The sequence below is a fragment of the Camelus dromedarius genome, chromosome 1 (assembly GCF_036321535.1).
Source record: "Camelus dromedarius isolate mCamDro1 chromosome 1, mCamDro1.pat, whole genome shotgun sequence".
NCBI classification, from domain to species: domain Eukaryota; kingdom Metazoa; phylum Chordata; class Mammalia; order Artiodactyla; family Camelidae; genus Camelus; species Camelus dromedarius.
In genome coordinates, this window is record NC_087436.1 from 116,831,978 (window position 1) to 116,854,871 (window position 22,894).

A 22,894-nucleotide genomic window follows, 5' to 3' on the forward strand; every position below is an offset into this window, starting at 1 on the left:
TGCCACGATGTGACATTGTTCAGCTCAGAGGGGTGGCTGTTGATGACTTGAAATGACCTGAAGGATGTGAAATTAGTGGTCTAGTCACTGACTCCAATCCCATTTCAGGTAATCACAGTCCTTCCATCACAGCTGTCTGGTTTGTGATCAGCCTTGGACAGAGCACAGAGTAACAACCAAAATTAAGATGAGTTCGTGTTGAAGCTTCCTTAACTTTATTACTTACAACTGTAACTGGGAGAGTGTTTTATGGGATTTCATATCATAGTATTATTATGTGCCCTTGGTAATTCTGGATGGCTGGTTAAGATCTGTCCACGATGAAAAGGAAATACAAAGTGGTAACACCAATGACATATGTAATTACTAAGTAAGTCCGGTTCGTATGGTTGGCAAAACTTTTCAAAACTTGGAGGTCAGGAGGGAAGAACTGAGAAAATGCATGCCTGGTGGGAACCAGGTGGGAACCTCTGCTCTACATCAGAACCCTGGGCGCTCTCCCGCCCTCTCACAGGAGAGATTGGAGGGTTCCGGTGTGCATGGGCCAGTGTCAGGTGTCCCCATACCCTGCATTGCTCAGAATAGTTCTTAAGTTCAACATTTGTTTATGCTTCTATATAAGTTTTCATTTGAATGCAGAATCCAGCTTCAGTCTACTTCTACTTTCAGCCCTTCCAAAACCAAGTGCCTTCCAAGGTAACATTCTGTATTTTGGGAAGCTCGACGATGAGTTCTAGATTTAATATTTTTGATAACCTTGTTGAATATTCAGCATTCAAAACAATTTTTATAGTCTCAGGGAGGGGCCATTCCCTGGAGCCAGGGTCCTTGTAGAACATGTGGGTTACAGTTTCTACTGACCAACAGACCACTCTTAATAATCAGAGATTTCTTGGAGGAGATTATAGCAGTTCCAAGAGACCTCTAATGGCCCCCAATTGTTTCTCTTTTGCAACCTGATCAAATTATGTGATGCCTTTACACAGTTCCTCACCACCAGATGAAGCCTGAATCATCTCATCTGTCACAAAATCAAAGTACTCAAGAGATTCCTCTTGCCGTTGCCAGGTAAGGAGCCAGGAATCCCTTGTTGGGTCCCAGCTTTGGGGGCAGGCCACGTGTTGTCTGGAATAATGACTCACCAAGGCTTCCTGAGAAAAAGAGCATCTTTTGCCTTTGGTAACGAAGCCCAGTGACGAGGCCCCAGGGAGACCTGTGAATCACGGTTGTTGTTGACGATAATAGCATTGCTATTGCTACACTTTATAGGTGATTGATTGCATGTTAGGGACATTTGGGAGATTTAAAGACTTGAATATTAACTAGATAGGATCAACTGGAATGGAGGCAAATCAACCTGGGAAGAAAAGTTGGCGTTTCTAACGAGTCTCAGCTTATGATCACATGGAAGCCGACAGTGACTTTTGAACAGCATTTTATGAATGGCCAGGGGTTGAAAACGCCATTATCTGATGAAATACTTGCCTGGTCAGGTTATTGTGACAAGTGTCATCCCAACAGAAGAGTCAAGGAAGCTAATAAGGCTCAGGCTGGTGATTCATTGGCCAAGGTCATGTGAATTAGGGGTGGCTTCCTTAAAACAACATGCAGAGCCTCCAAAATCAGTGCCATAAAACCCTCATGACCCCAGCCTGGCCAGTGTCTCCAGCCTCAGTTCATGCCACTCTCCCACTTCCTAGTCTCCATTGCCCCCCTCCCCCACCACCACCACAGGACATTTGCAAGTGTTATTCCTCTGCCTATAACACTTCCCCTCCCCCATTTCCCTCTCTCTACCCTCTCCCTAATTGGAAAACTCCTCTTTATCCATCAGACCTCAGCTTAAAGACACCCTGAATCCAGGAGATAGTTCCAACCCATCCCCCAGAGGGAATCAAGGAGGCCCAGAGAGGCTGAGTCCCTGCCCATTGAAATCAGTCCAACTCCACTTTTCAATAGTCCATAGCATTCATCCTGACTTGATTCTAAAAATGCAGCCCATGAATCTTGACTTTCCTTGGCGCCTGCCCTACAGTTTAGATGCTCTTTTATTTGTTTAGTATTACCGGGCATATACTCTGTTAGTGGTGGAATAGAATTGCGGTTAGGAGGGACCCCCAGGAGTCAGACTGGGTTCCTCGCTAGCAAACCATGTGACCTTGGGCAGCACCGCTTATCTTGTGTGTGAAGTTGAGTGCAGAGCTAGGCCTGTTCCAAGTGCCCGCTAACCGTCACTCTCATTGCCATCGGCAGGCCCCGCGCATCGGGGTGGGGCCTCCGGCCCCTGTGCCCTTTCCCACCCTCACTTTCTTGTCCTGTTTCACTCCTCCAGTGACACTGTTCTCACTCTTTGGTCTGAGTATTAGGGCTGTGGCTTTGTAACTCTCATCAGGCTGTTTTCTGTGTAAGGCCCAATCTGACACAAAAAACCCTTGCCCATACAAGAAACACTCTTTCTTAATGAAGTTTGCTGAAAGGGGAAAAAAAATCATCACACTGTAGTGAGAGGATAATGAGCTTTCAGTTGGACACACATGTGTAGTACTTGTTGTTCAACGTGATTTGGCTTCTACTGTTTGTTTGTTTAATTTAATGAACAAAGTCTCCTGAATTTTCTTCCTCTCTTAAATGTTGCTTCTTCCAGGTCCCCTTTTCGTACTTTTCCCCAAACTGACCTCTAAATGTTGGTATTCCTCAGAGCCTTCCAAGGTCCTTTTTTCTATCAGTAAGAGTGTAAGCAATCCATCCATCTTCAAAGTGACAAATGTCAACTCTATACTGATAATTACTAAACTTCTATCTTCTGCCCTAACTGCCCTTTTTAACTCTGGACCCATGTATTGAATTATCCACTGGGCAGTTTTCCTTAAAGAGGGGACAGGCATCTCATATACATAATGTTCAAGTTGAACTCTCCATCTCTACTTTCATTCCCAAACCAGCACTTCCCTCCTACAAACTTTCTCACCTCAGTACATACTCTCTTTTCCATCTTCACTCTTCCCATCCAATCCATTTCCAACTCCCAAAATTCTACCTCAAAACATGTCTCAAATCTATTCATTTCTACTCATTTCTCCAGTTCCTGACATAGACCACCCGCCATCAACCCTTGTTTGAACTACTACAGTCAGCTTCTAATGATACTGAACGTCTCCATACCCTACTTTCCACCCACAGGGAACTACTTTCTGACCTTTTGCAGAATAAGCCATGCTTTCTTGCCTCTGAGACTTTGCACCTGCTCTTCCCTCTGCGTGGAACACACCCTTACACCTCACCCTTCTCCTATTCACCTTTCAGAAGTCACCTTGGCTAGGGTATCTCCTAGGAGGACTTTTTTTTTTAAGGATGAAGAGATGGCTTTTTAATTTTTAATTTATTTTTTAAACCCTTTTATTGTGGTATGGTTCCTTCCAGGAAGACTTTTCTGAGAACCAAACCAACTTTCTCTGAATCAAGCGACCTTCTTCTGCTGCCACAGGATCTATCATGATATTTATCCCACATTGTGATTATGGTCCAGTCATGTCTTCCCTCCATAAATGAAGTGCTTCAGGGCAGAGGCCATGTCCTATTCATGTGATATTTCCCCAAACAGACTATGTACTTAATAAGTGCTCAGTACATGTTTGCAAAGCGAAAGAATCATCATTTCTATTTGTCCTTGAGACCGAGAATATCCTCGGGGGAATTTCCTATTCTCTCGACATTTTCTAAAAATGCCCCCAAAATTAGGGAAGCAAAATTTTGCTATCCATGATTTTTTCCCAGACATTTAACAAAAAACTGTACACTGACTCCTAGAAAAAGGATCTTAGTTTTAACAGAATTGAAGGCTTAGATGTCAGTAGAAGTCTGACCAGTGATGGCAACACAGCGTGGTGGTTTAATGATCTAATAGTATTTTTTTCTACAAAGCAAGTCATAAGACCCCAGGCTACCATGTAGACAACAAAAACCAGCTATATACTCAGTTGATTTCATCGGTGCTGGAAAAGGGCTAGATTGCATTGAATTAACCCAGAGGCTTGATTCAGTCATAACACAGAGCACGCTCCATGTAATTAGATTTAACTGTAGTAGCCCCTAGAGTTTATAATGACGACGCTGACCACAGTACAAAGTGAACCAGAAAATCAGAGCAGTGTTGCACAAAGCTGAACAGTAAGTAAAGTGCTAATTTAAGACGTTGGTAAGCAGTCTTGGTAACATCGTTATTGTTATGCATAAAAATGCATACTGTGTTATTGTCTTATATTATATTTTTACAATTCCTCTTTCTTTATGGATTCCCTTATAATAATCCACATAGGTTTCTTTTCACCTAGCTCATAGTTTTAAAAGGAATAAAATATACTCTGTATTCGTCTTCCTTGCTGTGGCTGACTCTCCTTCAATCGGTAAACAATTACTACAGCATAGGAGCCCAGTCAGTCACGTGGCATTTTCTACAGTGACTGTACCTATGAGGCAGGTCTACACCCATGGCCTCATTAAAGTAATATGGGAAGAACTTAGATGGGTCAATTTGTTCCATATTTGATGTTTGACTGTCTTGAGAAAGGAATGAACCAGCCTTCTGTCACTTTACAAAAGAGAGGGTTCTTCTGGCTCATCCAATAACATATGAAGTGCTCTGTCAATGTGACGGGGGCCATGAGCACTACCTGGCAATGGGAAATACTAACATTCTTTCAACTGTAACATTTCCTTCAGCTCCTCATTCATGACGCGCAACCACAGCTTACAAAACAGAGGTAAGAACACTTTTCGGAAGAATTCTAAAATAAGCAGGTAAGTCATCACACTACGATGTACCTGCACTGTGGCTTAGCTTGTGTGAGCCTCGGAGGCGCTGAGCTGATGTGTATAAATGTATATTTGTCTTGTTTTCATTGGTAGATAACACTGCATCGTGTTAATAGAACATACATTTTATCCATAATTAAATATGATCACTTAAGTGGTTTCCAGTTTCTTTCTCTTATGAATATTAGTTTGTTAAGAACAAGATTGTAGCTGTCTTCCCACGCATATAAGATGCTCATGTTTCCCAAGTATGTAATATAAGTGCTCTTGCTAAGAGTGAACACCCAGATCTTAGAATATTCCTCTCTTCATTTGCACTAGATGCATTTTCCAAAGTAGACACATCACTTCATTTCACCAACAGCTTATGAGGCCCCAAGGTTCCCCATCCTCTCCAACAGTTGTTTTTGACAAATGTTTAGCTATTACCAATCCACTGAGTATAAAATAGATTCAGCTTAAGAAAAGTCTATGATGGGATTTCAAAATAGGCAGATACCAACCGGCATATATAGAACAGATAAACAAGATTGTATTGTGTAGCACAGGGAAATATATACAAGATCTTGTGGTAGCTCACAGCGGAAAAAAAGTGATAATGAATGTAGGTATGTTCATGTATAACTGAAAAATTGTGCTCTACACTGGAATTTGACACAACATTCTAAAATGCCTATAACTCAATAAAAAATGTTAAAAAAAAAAAAAAGAAATACATAGGCTTAAAACTATAAAAAAAAAAAAGTCTGCGAAATGGAGAAAATAAAACTAGTCTCTCTTACTAATTGACTGTGAAGATAAAAATCAGAAGGCTACCAGGTCCATGGAGATACCTGAAGCAGCATGTAAGTGTAGTGATCTACTACTGTGGATGGTGGATTTTGATATTGTTAGTATTATTCTGCCCAAACTGCCCAGATTTGTCATGTTCTTTTGTCTTTCTCTCTTCACTCCCTATGCCATGGAGATTGTGTGTTCAGATCTAATGCTTTATTAATCTCTCTCTGCTGAACCACCAGAAAGGGCGTAGGGCTGCAGGAAGCAGACCACGTGGGTTTCAGTGGAAAGGCCGGGGGGCTCTGCTGACCTCGCCCAGCTCTGCCTCTCTCCACGTAGGGTCAGCTTGAGCAAGGGGATTCTTGGAGCGTCACCATCCCCCATTCATAAAATTCAAATGATAATGTTAACTCACAGGATTCATATCCCCTTCCCCAAAATACAAAAAAAATCTTAGGATGCTTTTGTTCTGATGACACAGATTCTGCGCTGTTTGGACGTAGTGATCTTTTACTGATAATATAGAATTTGAAAAGCAGAGATGTCTTTAGCGTCATTCCTATTCTTAGTCATAAATTGGTGCACAAAATTAACTTACTACAATGAATGTAATTTAAACTTTAAGTAGTCAAACACTTTTCTGCAACAAACATTTTGATACATGTCATTCTCTATAACACTCTTAGGCTCACCATTAAAAGCCACAATCCTTGGGACCACTAAAACACACTTCCAATGTTTTAGGAAAACTCTTAGCTCTTCCTAGTAAACCTAGAGAGAAATGTGGTATTTGGATGACAAAAAGCAGAATAAATACACATATAACTTAAGTGTTATGGTAACTGGCTTATAAATATTTGCTAATGTTTTATTAGTATTTTGCCTCAAAAATATAGTGTGTGAAAAGTATCCTGTTCTTTCAAAGTTCTTGTGAAACTGCTGACAAGACCTATAAGTTTTGTTATGTTTGCTAGACTGAATTAAGACAAAATAACTTATAATTCTGCCTTTACGTTAATCAACCCTTGTCCATTTTATATGTTATTATTGTCCAGTATTTTATTTTGATATTGTTTTTATATCCTCAAGGCTTTATAACTTTTTTTAACATTTTTTATTGATTTATAATCATTTTACAATGTTGTGTCAAATTCCAGTGTTCAGCACAATTTTTCAGTTATTCATGGACATATACACACTCATTGTCACATTTTTTTCTCTGTGAGTTATCATAACATTTTGTGTATATTTCCCTGTGCTATACAGTGTAGTCTATTCTACAATTTTGAAGGCTTTATAACTTTTACACAGTTAATCCTTGCTTAAAATTACTAACATATTTGTGAGTATCTTTGTTTAGTGTTCCTTCTAACCTCACTCCTTCCTTGTGGCCCTAATTTCTTGAAATTCATCTTTTATTAATATTTATGGGAATGACACAATGGAAATATGTTCTTTTTATTGAAGTATATAGAGAAAGTGCCACATCAAAACTTGACAAGTAGTAGTGGCTTAGAGCTTAGGCACCATATGAAATCAAAACCTTTTCAGTGAATTTTTTGTATCCTGTTACTTACGATCACTTGATCTATCTCGTCTTTTAAAGAATCTTTTACTCAGGCACAGTTTTGTAACACGATACATTAGTCCCTTGAGAAACAGCGATTCATAGACCTGCGCAGATCTTTCCCATGTTGACTTATTATATAATAGTTTTTAAAATCACGTTTGCAAGTAACACCTCGGATCTCATCAGAAAAGGCGAACTGTGGATATGCGGTTACGTCACAGTGGCACATATAAGTATTTCCAAATTCCAGTGTGCACTTGAGAAGTCTAATTTTAAAACTGGCAACAAATACCATCAGTTATTTTCCATGCAGTGACAGGCCCACACTGTTCATTTTTAATAAAGTATCTGCCAAGTGCCCAAGTCTGAATAACCAGAGTTTGTCTGCCAGTCATTCTTTCAGGTTAAAAAAGAGATGTTCCAGAAAAACAAAAAGTTATTCTTTAACATTTTTTTTTTTAAAAAGGTGTGTCCTGAGTTGGGAACAAGCTTGGCTTGTTTCAAAAACTGAGCAGAGTTCTTTGCAGCCAGAACAGAGTGGACAGTGGAGGGGGCAGATGGAAAAATAAGAAGAGAAGGATTATCCAGGGCCTTATTGACAGACTTTAAAATATTTGGATTTTCTTTCGAGTGTAAAGGAAATCGTGGAAGGCTTTGTCCCCAGGGGGGTAGCAAAGCCAGAATTACATTTTTTAAAGATTACTCTGGATGCCCAGAGAGATGGGAACAAAAGCTGAAGCTAGAGGACAGTCCAGAGGAGACTGCTGTCCAGGGTGAGATGCTGGTGGTGAAGACCAAGAGGCCGCCACAGACGCAGGAGAGAGTGATGCGTCCTGGCCCCTCGCTCCAGGCAGGCAATCTGAGACAATAGCACATCATATTTCAATGTGAATTTACTTCCCCCAGATCATAGAGAAAGCACGCAGTCCTGCCCTCCTCAGAGATGCCCATTTCCAGCCAGCCACGGCCCTCAGGAACACTTCCCACACTATAAAAACGCAAGCTGGAAGAAACCTTTCCGTGCGAGGTCTGATGAAAAGGTAAAAACAGATACTTCTCTGCAATATTTTTCTAGATTTTCTGGATTTGCAACCTTTTTTTTTTTACCCTCCAATATTTTCTGGAATTTAGATTCTAAAGAAAGCTTTACTGAACAACGCCTAAGAGGCGGTCGTTTTGATTGGCTTTGATTCCCCCTGCCCCTTTCTGGCCATATATTATTGGATTTTAATATTTTTTAAGTATTTTGCTGTATGATATTTTATATTGCCATTTCACTGGCTTCTTTAACTTATATATTTCCAGATTCCCAAAGTGCTTTTTTTTTAATTCATCCAAAAAAAAATAGAGATATTTAGGACTGGTTTATATTTATTGGCTATTCAGTCGTCTTTCAGGATTAATGAGGATTTACATATTGCAACTGTTTTTCCAACAAAATATTCACATGTCGTATGCTCATTACACTTGAACAGTCTGACAAGCATGTGTGGAGCACTTACTGTATATCGGACAGGGTGCTAGAAGTTATGGTCTCTGCCCCAGAGGAGGCGTAAAGAGGGGAGAGACGCAGACAGATAATAGATCTATTCTTGCTTGTCCTTCATCTACTTCCTGGTCCCTTTCTAAAATATTCTCCATCCTGACAATCAGTTCTTTTCAGACCATGTTGCACTTACGTTTGCCTACATGGGAGGATAAAATTTTCTTTGCCTCTTCTGTGTGTCTTCTTCCATCACCTTTCGACATTACTTATTAGTGTCTTTGACTATAAGGCACAGAAGGACACGCTTCCTCTGGGTCTCCATTCCATGGCCTCACGTGCTCAGGGGCCTGCAGCAGAGCCTACAGGAGGTTTTAAGCAGAAGCAGGACGTGTGGGATATTTCTGGTCAGTTTCTCGTACCCCCTGCGCTATCCTAAAGGTCCCTTGTTGTTCTTATATTTGTGTTATTTAATTTGACCTTAATTCCAAAAGAAGTCGCACACTCTCAAGTAAGACCTTGGGAAGTCTTTGCACATAATTCTTTGATTGCCCCTCCTTCTGCACCTGGCTCCCCTCCCCTCCGTCATCTCCTTCGTAAGCACTGGAATCCCCGGGTCCTAACCACACACCTACACAAAATCAAGCCCCTCCAAAAGCCTGGATTCCTGGGCGTGGGAGAGGTTTACACTAACTCAGGATTTCCCTGATTTCAACTATTTGAATTCACCTTCGTGTTCTGTGGCATATCCATGCACTATCAATAATAATGTTATATGCATCAATATTCTTAGTTAACTCCTTTTTCATTTTGTGTGGCTGCTCTACACAGAAAACCAGCATTCACATACCGTAGATAGAAAGCAACCTTAAAACTAACTGTAGCCTTCCCCTTCTAGGGATACACCTGAAAGAAATGAAAGGAAGGACTCGAACAGACATTCGCACACTCTTGTCCATAGCAGCACTATTTACAACAGCCAAGCGGCGGAAACGACCCCAATGTCCATCAGCGGATAAACGGAGACACAAAACGTAGTAACACAGCTCTAAAAAGCAATGCAATTCTGACACGTAGAAGAACCTTAAAAACATTATGCTCAGTGAAATAAGCCCGAGGCAAAAGGGCTAATATATGGTTTTACTTACATGAGAGTCGACTAGGTCAATTCACAGAGACAGAAAGCAGAGTGGTGGTGACCAGGGGCTGGAGGCGGAGGTAGTGGGAGTCGGTGTTTGCTGTGTATGGAGTTTCCGTTTGGGATGATGGAAGCATCCTGCAGCTGGATAGGTAGGGGTGACGGCTCCAAAGCAAAGCAGCATGCCCAACGCCACTGCCTTGTACGTTTGAAAATGGTTAAATGGTAAATCTTCTGGTGTGTGTATCTCACCACATTTTTTAAAAGTCTCGCTGTAGCACCAACAAAACAAGGCTAATAACTTGTAGCAGGACGCCGTCACTCATGAGGGGATCTCAGTGCGAGGGCTGCCCCTCTGCCACAGGAGCGGGGGAATGCCCGGGAGGTGGTAAGGGTAGACTAGCACCAAAATGAAGCAGTCCTCTTGAGTTATTCAAAGGGCTAGAAAGAGAACCATGAGGGGACGATTCCTGCCCCCAGGTAATTCCGAGTCATTTATGCCAGCCAGCACCCATGACCACACCTGGAGGACCACGGGGCTATTAAATCTTTAAGTGTCTTCCAGCTTGAACAAGTGAATAAAATCAGAGGAGATGAAACGCACCGTGACTGCGCCTTGTCAAAGCCCCAGACAGGCCAAGAGGCTCCCCAGAAGCAGCAGACCACTCTGAGCAGAGAGAGCTCACTCTTTGGCAGGGAGGTGGGGCTCTGGGGCATCCTTTGTTTCTGGAGCCTGTTTCCAGGCTTTACTGGGATGGAGCAGAGCCAGTCCTGCCTCTGGACCTTCCCTGGGGGTAGGGACTAGGTAAAGGTATTCACTCCAAAGGACGCCTCAAATAAGAGATGACTTTGATCCTGAACTTGATGGAGGAGAATAGCAGAGTCAGGTAGGAGGAGAGAATGAGGAGCAGGGGGGATTCCAGGAAGCGGGGCTCCTCATGCCAAGTCCCGACTCTGTGCGTCCAGACAACAGCAAACAGCGTGCTATGCCCGTGTCCTCAGACTGGGCGCAGGGAGTGGGAAGGGAGGCTGGAGAGGTAGGGTGAAGCTAGCTCATCCCTTTCCAGGGGTGCTCACACATGCTTGGTGTATCCAGCGCTGGGAGGACCAGGGACTCACACTGAGAGAACAAAGCCCTGATGCTGCCTCCCTGGTTCTTGCCAACCACGGGACTGAAGTTGGCTTCCTGAGCCTCCACTGTCCTGGCAATGCCTGCATCACAAGGTTCTTGCAGATGTGGACTGGGATAATAAATGAGGAAGGGCCTTGGAGATGTTGGATCCATCCAGGGGATGAATCAATATTATTATCCTTGAAACTTGGTAAAGGAATTGCAGATCCATGGTGCATCTCTCTGACTTCCCTTCCTTCCTCTCTGTCATGGTAGATTTTACAAACAAAAGAAATAAATGAGTGTAAATAAAGTAGATGGCAGACAGACTAGGGTTCAAATCCCAGTCCTACCACATGTGACTTTAGGCAACTGCTGTAAAGATGCTCTCAGTCTGCACCTGTCGTCCCCTCCCCTGCTGTTTTTATGATGACTATGGGCTCTCATAGGCTTCATAAACAATGAACACCCCACCTCAGGAAGCTTCAGCAGGTACAGATTCAGAAAGCATTAATAGATATGTTTATGATCCATTCTGAGTGTGGAGCCAAAGCACCTTTCTCAGGAGATGGAGTGACATTTCTGGTTCCTTTCAATGGCAGACTGACTTTGTCATGCCAGTTTCATGATTCCTAAGCTGCTGCTACTTTTTCTGTGTCCATCTCGAGATTCAGGGACGGAAATTTTGTACTGCATAGCTGCTATAAGTCCAGCTGTGATTTGGCACTGATGGAACAAAAGTAAATTTTAATTAATTAATCATTAATCCTTCCTTCCCTTTGAGCCTAAAATATTCATCACTTAACCTGTCCTGCAGGATGTCCAGCACAATGAATGGTACATTGGAGAATACAGTCGTCAGGCGGTGGAAGAGGCATTGATGAAGGAGAACAAGGTAATGGCTTCAACAGGGACCATCCCACTGTTTCTGTAGCCATCCTAGGGTTTTCTGCCCATAGATCGTGGGACGTGGCAAGCAGTGTGACAAGTACTGGTTCCTGCCTCACCCTGTACTTCTCAGTGCTGGGGAGGTTGTAATTGAAAGGGCGCTTTCAAATAGAGTTTTAGGTTTGCAACTTGGTTGTATCACTTATCAGCTGTGGGACTTTTTCAAGTTCTTAAGCATCTTTAAGTGCAGGTCTCTTTATTTGTCAAATGAAAATAGTAAAGTCAACTCTAAGGAACTATCTTGGAGATCAAATGTGGAAGCTGGGGTAGAAATGGGGGTTGCAGTGGAAGACGACTTCCTTCTCTTTCTTCAAGTTTCATCTCCTTCCTGCAGATCTGCCTGAAGTACAGCTGGGTCTTTATGGTTCACTTCTACAGGAATGGAGCAGGGCACGTGAATGCTGTAACAGTCAGAATGTGATAGGTTATGCTGTAGTAACAAACAACCCCAAGATTTCAGCTACTTAGCATAACAGAGCTTTATTTTTTGCTTGAGCTCTGTGTTCAAGGCAGGTTTGGGTGGGTGGACCTGGACTTCTGGAGGCTCCATCTCCATGTGTCCTCACACCATACACGGGCTGTCAACACAGCCTCTCACATGTACCTGGCTGTATCTCTGCTCACATTTCATCAGCCAGAGTAAATCACAGGACCAGACCTAACTTCAAAGAGGGTAGAAAAGTACAAAGCTACCATGTGACCAGAAAAAAGAGAAGACCTGGAATATTGGTGATCAGGTCAAATGACTACTATAACCATCATCATAAATAGAAAACAGTTACTAAGCAACTACTCTACTCTATGCAAAGGACTATACTGGATTGTCTAGACATGATAGAAAGGCTCTCAAGATCAATGCATCATCAAAACCTGTCCTCAACTAACCAATACAATGGTCATTGTTGAATGAGGAGATAAAACAAAGTCAGTTAATTAGTGGACGAGTGTATGAATAGTAGGCCCCCAATGAATTTTAATAAAAACCTAGCTCTCAGAATTGATATTATAAAATTAAATAAAATAAACTATATGTAAGCTGCTACACTAAACAGAATAATGTTCCTTCTACCATGATATGCCCACGTTCTAAACCCCAAGACCTGTGGCTGTGTCACCTTATATGGAAAAGGAGTTTGCAAATGTGATTAAGTTAGGGATCTTGAGCTAGAGGGATTATTCTGGATTATCTGAAAGGGTTTAATGTAATCATAAGTGTCCTTATAAGAGGGATGCAGGAGTGTCAGAGTCACAGAGAGAGGGCCACAAGTCAAGCGCTGGTGGTGGCTTCTGGAAGCTGGGAAAGGCAGGGAAAGGCATTCTCCCCTAGAATCTCTAGAAGGAACACAGTCCTGCTGAACCTTGATTTTAGCCCCTTGAGACCCATGTCAGACTTCAACCCACCGAACTATAAGACAATAAAATTTGTGTTTTAGGCCACTGAGCTCATGGGAATTTGTTATAGCAACAGTAGGAAATTAACACCGTTGCTAACAAAGTTATCTTGAACATATTCGGAATTAATAAAACCATCTCATTCTCTGGATGAGGAAACCGAAGCTACATCAAGGTTTCAGTCCCAAGGCGGAGAAAGAGGCAGAACCTGAACTCAATGTCAGCACTCACAGAACCACAGCTGCCTCTAGCAGACAGTATCGTTCTTTATGTTCTAGAAGGGGAGTCACAGGTGGCTGGGTGGCACCTTGCCTCGAGGACCCTCCCTCCCCGCTCCCCTGGGAATCCCACCCACAGCTGCCCTCCGCTGGGTTGAATGGTGGGGCAGTGGTGCCGACTCCAGCCCTGCCTCTTGTCCTTGGCTAACCAGCCATCATCCTCCCTGAGACTACTTCCCAGGGGAAAAACCCCTCTTAGAAGACAGGCTTCCAGGAGGCTGTGCGGCTGGTGCTGGAAGGGCAGCGTACCTGTCACGCGATGTCCTCTCGGCAACGTTAGGCACTCGATGCTCCCTTGCCTCCTATTCTGTGTGCCGTTCTCTGCCTCCTCCCAGAAAAGCCCTGAGAAAACAGTATCTTGCTGAATGACTTCATATTTTCCTATTTTGTTTGCCTCAGTTTGTTTTGTCAAAACCTGTTTCCCATTTATGTCAGATAATTCATTGCAGGACTGCCCAGATTCATTGTGACCAAATCGTCGCAGAGTTTAAGATGATAAATCCCAAAAGTGGCCACATGTCTTGGCCGCCTCTCACTTTCTGATCTTTGGCAGCATTCTGGGCTTGAGTCTTTTGTGGGTTTTTTTTGGTTTTTTTTTTTTTTTGAAGTGTAGTCGGTTACAATGTGTTAATTTCTGGTGCACAGTACAATGTCCCGGTCATGCATATACATACATACATTCGTTTTCATATCCTTTTTCATTAAAGGTTATTACAAGATATTGAATATAGTTCCCTGTGCTATACAGAAGAAACTTTTTTTAAATCTATTTTTATATATAGTGGCTAACATTTGCAGATCTCAAACTCCCAAATTTATCCCTTCCCACTCTTTCCTTGGTTTGTTTCTGTTTTGTAGAAGATTGTTTACTACGTCTGCAAGTCTGTTTCTGTTTTGTAGAAGAGTTCATAGTGTCCTGGCGTGAGTCTTAAAGCTTTAATTACAGTGAATGTTTTAGGCAAAGCAGGTTCCAGAAAATTCCTCAGTCCCACTTTATGTACTTAGAGTCGGAATACTGAGAGCAAGAATTTGGACTTGACCTTTAGGGATTCCATTGACTAGCTGCGATGTGTTAGGGGTTCCACTTAGACAACTAGACCCCAATTTCCTCACCTGTAAAGTGGGCATAAAGCACCTCCTCAAACTTTATGTAAAGATCAAATGAGGTAACGTGTGTAAAGAGCTTGGCATCGTGAGGGCAGTCCTCAACAAACCTTAGCTGCCAGCGTCGTCATAGCATCGCCATGGTTTTATAGTATTATTTATAAATGCAATATATTTGTAGTGTTATTATAGAGTGCCATAACCATTATTATGTATTTATATATAGTATCTATAAATATTTGTCATAGGTAATGTAATTTATATAAACATAGAGGTAATAAATAGAGGAGACAATAATATATAACAATTAGTTATTATGAATATAAATTATCACATATAACACCCATCTATACAAAGAATAGATAGCACATACTACACACACCTAATTAGATCTATTTTTTTAACTAATATTTTATTTTACTTACAGTGTTGCATTAGTTTAGGTGTATAGCAAAGTGATTCAGTTTTACATATATATATATTCTTTTTTCAGATTCTTTCCCATTATATGTTATTACAAGATACTGAACATAGTTCCCTGTGCTATACAGTAGGGCCTTGTTGTTTATCTATTTTTTATATAGTTGTGTGTATCTGTTTTTTAGATCTATTCTTTATGTGTTACTTATAACCAGCTGTAGAAGAATCTGTGCAATTACAGTTACAGATTTTTCAGTATTTTTCATCATACAAATGACATGACGTAACCACAGAACTACGCCACGTGTGTGTGTTTATGTTCAGGAGAACTGCTCCACTTCTTAGCCTTTTACAACCAGACCTTCATCCTGAGCTACCCCACAGGGTATGCCTTATTATTTGATGTTATAGTTAGAGTCTACCTATTTGCAGCCCCCAGATCATTTCACACTGTTGACCTTCTTTTGGAAACCTTGGCTGTCCACCCCTCAGCTTCTGTGATGCTGAAGCTTCTGGATTCCCATACCTCTGAGATGTCTCCTTCGACTCCTTCCCTCTCCCCTTCCCTGCTCTGCATTCCCTGCACCTCGCCCCAGGCTGCATTTTCTTCTCCCTTGTAAGTTTTGATACCAATGACTTTGAAGCCCCACATCTCTTTGGGGGATCCTAGTCCTATATTGACATCTCCCCACGCAGAGGACCAATTTATAACGCTCAAAGCTTCTCCTGCTCAAAGTCTGCAGTGGCTCCCAGTATCTCTAGAACGATAACCTGAGCATCCACAGAACAGGAAATATGTGACTACTGGCTGGTGAAGGGAAGCACACCCAGGGAGGGGAGGAGAGAGCTACTCCATGCAAAAGCTGGGAGCCCAAAAGCAAGATGGTGCCTTTGAGAAATGGTGGCTTGACTGGCGCCACCATCCAGGGGCTGGAGACTGAAGGAGTGATGAGAGATAAACCACAGGAGAGGCTGGTGCATTTCTCCATGGACCAAGTTTGTAGGCATGATGCTGAAGACAGGAGGGGATGTCAGAGGATTTGCAAGAAGGGGGTGCACTTCTCAGAAAGTAACAAGACCCCTTATACACACTAACCCTTGATAAATACTTACTGAATTAAAATGTATAAAGATCTGGTTTGCCAAAAACTAAAGCCGTTTGGGAGCCTCACACACAAGCTTCACTGCCGCCCAGGGTGGGAGGGCGGGATGCTGGGATGCCTGCAAAGATCATTGTTCTTCTTTTTGCTTCAGGATGGCACTTTCTTGGTCCGAGACTGTTCCACAAAATCCAGGGCAGAACCCTACGTGTTGGTGGTGTTTTACGGGAACAAAGTCTACAACGTGAAAATCCGCTTCCTGGAGAGGAATCAGCAGTTTGCCCTAGGGACAGGACTCAGAGGAGACGAGGTGGGTCTAACTGCGTGGCTTCCCTTTTCCAGGCTAACGACAACAATAAGGGGAGACTTGGGGGATGCGTGGCCAGGTCACCTCCATATCCCAGGACTCCCCAGGGTTGGAGGAAGGAACGCCGCCCTGGAGGTGGAGAATGTAATCGAATCCTTCCAGCCCCTTCCACAAGCATCCCCACCCACGTCTTACACTTCAGCTCACTGGACCTGCAACTAGTCCGGACCCTTCCATGCACCCTCTATCCTGCTTTGCCCGTTCTGTAAGGCACATCTAAATCCTGCCTGCCGTGAAGCATCCGCCGAACCCCCTGTTAAGGCCACACTCCTTCCCCACCGCAGCACTGAAGTCCCTCTGCCGCCACTTCTGATGACACCTGTTAGCACTGGGAATCAGTAGGTGTGCATCCCCACAGCGCATGCGAGCTCAGTCACAGCATGTCTGTCCTCAGGACACGTCTGCTGATAGGCAGCTGGCTGCAAGCATGAGTCAACTAAATCACTCACTAATAACTCTATAAATAAATCAAAGAGACTGGGGGAAGGAGATGGATTGCCATTGAGCTGATGCCAGGCCTGGTCTATCTGCATTATCTTAGTTTAACCCTCAACAACTCTTCGATAGAATGGTCATTCCTATCATAGACGTAGGGAAACTGAGACTTAGAGAATTCAGTAAATGGCTAGAGACGCACAGGGAGTGAGAGGGCAAGGCGAGGCTGCTCTCTTAAGTCTTCTAGGAAGGCAGGGAGGAAAGAGGAAGGAAGGAAGGAAGGAAGGAAGGAAGGAAGGAAGGAAGGAAGGAGGGAGGGGCAGGGTACAAATTCTGTCTCCATTTACTAAGCATGTGAGCCCAGGCCAGTCACTTACCTTCTCTGGGCTTGAGTTTCTCCAAGTGTAAATATTCTCTTCAAGCCTGGATTTCAATAATTCAGTGATTCTCATTTAGCATCTCCAGCCCTCAGCTGTGTCCACTGGTATTTATCATGGGCTGAATTGTGTCCCCCCTCAAATTCCTATGTGAAAATTCCAGCCCCTACACCTCGGAGCGTGACTATACTTGGAGACAGGGTTTTTAATGAGGTACCTACAGTGAAATGAGGTCATGCGGGTGGACTCTGATCCAGTATGACTGGTGTCCTTCCGAGAAGAGGAGATCAGAACACAGACACACACAGATGTGAAGTCACAGGGAGAAATGGCCGTCTACACGCCAGGGAGAGAGGCCTCAGAAGAAACCAACCCTGCCGACACCTTGATCTTGGGCTCCTGGCCTCCAAACTGTGAGAAAGTGAATTTCTGTCATTGAAGCCCCCTCCCGCCTCCACCTGTCGGTGATGCTTTGTTATGGAGCCCCAGAAAACTGGTACGGTGTGAAACCAGAACTTCTACAAAACATCTATTGTTCTTCAGTAGATATCCAGACAAGGCACATTGCCAGGGCTGCCAAAATGCTCCAGGTAGGCACGTGCGTGAGGATGCCCGCTCAACCCCAGCGTCTGACCCAGAGCCCTTTCCTGAGAACCACGTGTGGCTGGAGAGTGTGGTCAGCACCAGCCAGGGTACCATGCGGTCCGTTCACCCACCTTTGCTACAACCTCAGAAAGGTTTGGCATAAATGAGAACATGAGCGAACAAATAGATTAACACATAAACCTGCCAATTGTAGCCACACTAAGAAAGGGTGACAGCAAAACTAAAAAGAGAAGCGGCCGATTGTTCCTTTTGTGATAAGGATTGGTGACTTAAGGGATGTAAAACACTCAGAACACTGCCTGGAACACCTCGATCAGCGTGAGTGGTTATTTTTTCATTATTCAGACGGCGTCATGGTAATGATTAGGGCAGAGTTCCCCGCAGACCCAGATACCTGTGGTTAATGGAATTTCCAGCTCCGTTTCCCTTTATCCTTCTGAATCTTCCTCCAGCTCATAGAATTCTCGTTTTTTTCAAAAAGCTTTACATGACTTCTAAGTGCTCGGGATGAAGGATTCTTTTCCTTAGAGAATTCAGTAAATGGAAACCACAAGCCCTGGTACGCGCTGTTTAATTTGCTCTCTCATTTGGTCCTTGAAAACACACTGGAGAGAACGTGTTACTGAACCCTTTTATCAGCGAGGAAACCGAGATCTAAAGAGGTTGCAGCTTGTTTCCCATCCAGCCACACTTTGGTCTGCTCATAAAAGAGGAAAGAGCGGTCTGTGATACCTTCCTAACAGCGTTCCATGGGCTGTCAGCCGGTTCGCTGTCAGCCTCAGCAGGTAAACAGCTGTCCCCATGACAGCCCGTGGATAGACCCTCCGCCTCCAGGTGAGCTGCTCTAATTACTGTCACCAACGACCCCTTAAGAATTCACATGCCTATTTTAAGAGGACCCTTTTCATGTTGTGACAGAATTTTCTCCTCTTGTGCATCCCTCAGGCAAGTTTCCTTTCCATATATCGATTTAACACGTACATACATTTATTACGCGCAGGCACTTTTCTGTGCAGTTGACAATGATCAATTAACTTGACCGATTTAATCCTCGTAGCAACCCTGTGAGGCAGATGCTCCAGTAAACAGCCGGTGACACTGAGGCACAGAAATGCAAAGTAAATCGCCCACAATCACAGCCAGTAGGTGGCAAAGCTGGGGTTCAGTACAGTCTGCAGAAATACTGACTTTCTCATACAGTCTGAGATAAAATCGTGACCAAATGTGAACGACCCCTAGCCCACTTGAAAGCAGCCCAGAACTGTGGTTGAAAACTAGTTAACACTTACATGGAGCTTACCGTGCGCCAGGCGCTGGGTGAAAAATCACAACGAACAGGGGCTTCTTCCTGCCCCTCCTCTGAGCGACCGTGCCCTGGTGTGAGAGGGGACGATCCAGTGTTGCTCTCAGTTCCCTCGCACCTTCCACAGTTCCAGCCCTTTACTTTGCTGCGGAAGAATCTCCCAACTTTAAAAAATATTTTTTTCAAAGATAGAACTTGATACAGCAAGGCTCTGCCAAGTGCAAGCCAGCTACTGACCGCTGCCTCTGGTGCTTGAATAAAGAACTCGCATCTTAGTCTGACTCTGCAGGGGAAATGCAATGAGACACAGGGTTTTCAAAGATAACTTTGATCTCGGGTGGCTTTTTGGCTGTCTTGCAAACTTGAGAACTTAACCACACATGCAATGCAGTGACACCTATTCCAAGGCAGTTGTTTTGCGCGGAAGATGAGATGATGTGAATAGAGTGCCAGACCGGTGGCGGCAGGTGCTTACTAAATATCAGTTTCCATCTTAAATGATTCCCTAATGCCCTTTCCCTGGGCCTGTGTGCCCTGGACATGAATGAGGAAAAGCTCGCACGGGGCCACGAGAGTTGCAGGAGAAGCCTGGACGGGGCCCCAGGGGAGGCACAGCACGCGGCCACCTCTCACAAACACAGAAGGCAAGCAAATCCACCTGTCCCTGCAAAGAATGATCCTGGGAAGGTCCAGTTTGCTGCACGTTGTAAATCTAGGTCATTCTGTTCGCCATGGGCTAGAACTGAATTTAGATGTAGAGAGCCTTCAGTGTGTTAGCTTCCTGTGGCTGCTTGTAACAAAGTACCACAAACTTGGCAGGTTAAAACCACCACCATGTATTCTTTTGAAGTTCTGTAGGCTTGAAATCTGACATCAAGGTCTTGGCAGGGCCACCTTCTTCTGCAGGCTCTGGGGGAAGACCCTCCCTGCCTCTTCCAGCTTCTGGTGGCTGCCAGCAGTCCAGCTTGTCTTCCTTGGCTTGTGGCCACATCACTCTGCTTTCTACCTCCGAGGTCATGCTGCCTCCTGCTCTTCTCTGAGTGAATCTCCCTCTGTTTCTTCTGTCTTATGAGGATGCCTGTGATTGCCTCAAGGGATAGCCTAGGAAAAGCCCCTCTCTCAAAACCCTCCTCTCAAGACCCTAAACTTAATCCCAACTTCTGTTGTGTAAAGCAGTATTCACTCTTTGGTTTAGAAGGTAATATTCACAGATTCCAGGAACTAGGACACAGCGTATCTTTTAGGCGCTACCATTCAGCCCATATCTCTCATTTGCTAGGTTTTTGGCCAAGGATTAATTTTATACCTACATTATGCTGGATTTAATGTTCCATCCTGGGGGCACCGAGCAGAGTCAGGCAGAGTCCCTGCCACCCAGGGAACCCCTTGTTCGCCTCTGCCCCTCTGCGCCTGCACATAGCAGGGGCGCGGCTGGGAATATTTAGCGCCTGGTGGAACACTGGACCCCGACCAGCCAGAGAAGCACCTGCCGGTTAATAACCTGCACAGCGCCACCTGCTGCCAAGTTCTAGCAATCACATGTGTCAGCGTTTCTGTGAAGGCTCGTAGAAGGGAGCAATTTCAATCAGACCTCTCCTTGTCCTGCAAATATTTGTGGTAAGTTGCTGAAAATTAAGTTAAACATTGACTTGATAAATTAAACTTTAAAGACTAGGAGACAGGCAAGTAACCAAAGAGTTTATTTATCACTTCTCTATCTGCTTCTCTCTTCCCCCCTCTCTGCATCTCTCTCTTTTTCTGTATTTTCTTCTTTCACTCCCATGTGGGTACCCAAACAGACTTGGTTATCTTTCTGGTGGTGAAACATTGCCTACAGTTGGTATTTAGAGCAATCACAAAAGGTTTAAACAAATTTGAAGATCTAATATTAGGATAGCATTCGCTATCCTCCTGAGAAAAATTAATATAAAAATAAGAGCTTAACACTATTTACAGTAGCCAAGACATGGAAGCAACCTAAATGTCCATCAACAGATGACTGGATAAAGAAGTTGTGAGATAGATAGATAGATAGATAGATAGATAGATAGATAGATACAGTGAAATGTAACTCAGCCATAAAAAGAATGAAATAATGCCATTTGTAGCAACATGGTTTGGCCTAGAGATTATTATACTAAGTGAAGTAATACAGAAAGAGGACAAATACCATATGATATCACTTATATGTGAAATCTAAAAAAAAATAACACAAATGAACTTGTTTACAAAACAGAAACAGGCTCACAGACATGGAAAACAAACTTACCAAAGGGGAAAGAGTGGGGAGGAATAAATTAGGAGTTTGGGATTAGCATATACAAACTACTGTATATAAAACAGATAAACAACAAGGGAACTGCATTCAGTGCTTGTAATAAGCTATAATGGAAAATAATCTGAAAAAGAATATGTAAATATAAAACTGAATCACTATGCTGTGCACCAGAAACTAACACAACATTGTAAATCAACTATACTTCCATTTAAAAGGGAGGGGAGGGAAGGAAGGAGCCTAATTATAATCTTTTTAAAAATTATCTTTAGGGTAATACATCAGTTGTTGGCCTATCACGAGAAGTCAATAATAAGAAATGACAGAATGACTTACTGCTTCTGCCTTGCTTTCTTCACGCTACTTGTTAAAACCACGATTTCTTATAAAACACCATCCATGTAGGAGATAATAAAACAATTAGTATTGAATTCATTACTTTGGGACCTTCCTAAAGAAACCAGGGGTCAGAACACAAAGCAAGCATTTTCCCTCTGAAGATTAGTCCCAGGAAGGAGGACTTCCTCTGGGCCACGGGGGGCCACCCGTTTTGTAGAAGAGTCCTGCATGGCAAGTTTCCTTCCGTAAATCACTTTCTGTTTTGTCAAGTCTAAGGAAAGAGAAAAAAGCTCTGTCTTTCATTTATGATTGGAAATGAAATACAGAAATGTCCTTCCTTCCTAAAGGCTTACAAGCAGAGTCTGTGGACCTCTCTGGTGATTTCCTGGCTCCTTCATCATGTTCTTGGCAAACTTGGAAGGGAGGAGGTCATGGCAATGACTGACATTTACTGAGCACTCACTGTATACAAAGCTCTTTTCTGAATGCTGCGTAAGTGTCAACTCAGTTAATCCTCACAGTGGCCTCAGAGGTAGGTCCTAGTATTACCACCACTGTTCATAGATAAACTGAGACAGAGAGTGTAAGAAGCCTGCCCCGGGACGCACAGCTAGTGGTGGGAGAGCCCCGCCCAGAACGCAGCATTGGGGCTTCGCAGCCTTTCACTTACGGAACAACCGCTGTCCCTGTTGGACAACTGGGAAGCCAGCTTACCTGAGCATCAGGTGGGGGCCGGCATCGGTTGTGCACCCACTGGGTACCAGATAGGGTATTTCATTGAAAGGTCTGCCACAGATCCGGTAACGGGCTCAGAGGGGCAAGTCACCTACAGGTTTAATTGGAACGCTTTTCGTGCAAAAAGACAACCCCCCACTCAAGGGGCTTAGGGGGAAAGGGGGAGTTTTGTTGACTCAGTGCCCAGGAAGAACAGGGTGGAGGAATCCAGGGACCAGTTGATGTCAGGGGAGGCCCCCTGGGAGGCCTGGCAAGGGTCTCGAGCCCCGAGTTGATTATTTCCACAGCATATTGTCCCTAAATGATATTATCTACTTGCATAGG

At 43.6% G+C, this 22,894-nt stretch overlaps 1 protein-coding gene across 4 annotated transcripts in view; it reads left to right on the top strand.

The window, feature by feature from the left end:
• Window positions 1-22,894, top strand: part of CLNK (cytokine dependent hematopoietic cell linker) — a 184,028-nt gene that overhangs the window by 156,198 nt on the left and 4,936 nt on the right. For all 4 annotated transcript variants that reach the window (XM_064488054.1, XM_064488057.1, XM_031437329.2 and 1 more), the window contains 5 exons: window positions 987-1,068; window positions 4,720-4,760; window positions 8,066-8,199; window positions 11,709-11,786; window positions 16,288-16,443. In XM_064488054.1, the coding sequence (XP_064344124.1) occupies window positions 987-1,068; window positions 4,720-4,760; window positions 8,066-8,199; window positions 11,709-11,786; window positions 16,288-16,443 (491 nt within the window). The remainder of the gene's footprint in view (window positions 1-986; window positions 1,069-4,719; window positions 4,761-8,065; window positions 8,200-11,708; window positions 11,787-16,287; window positions 16,444-22,894) is intronic.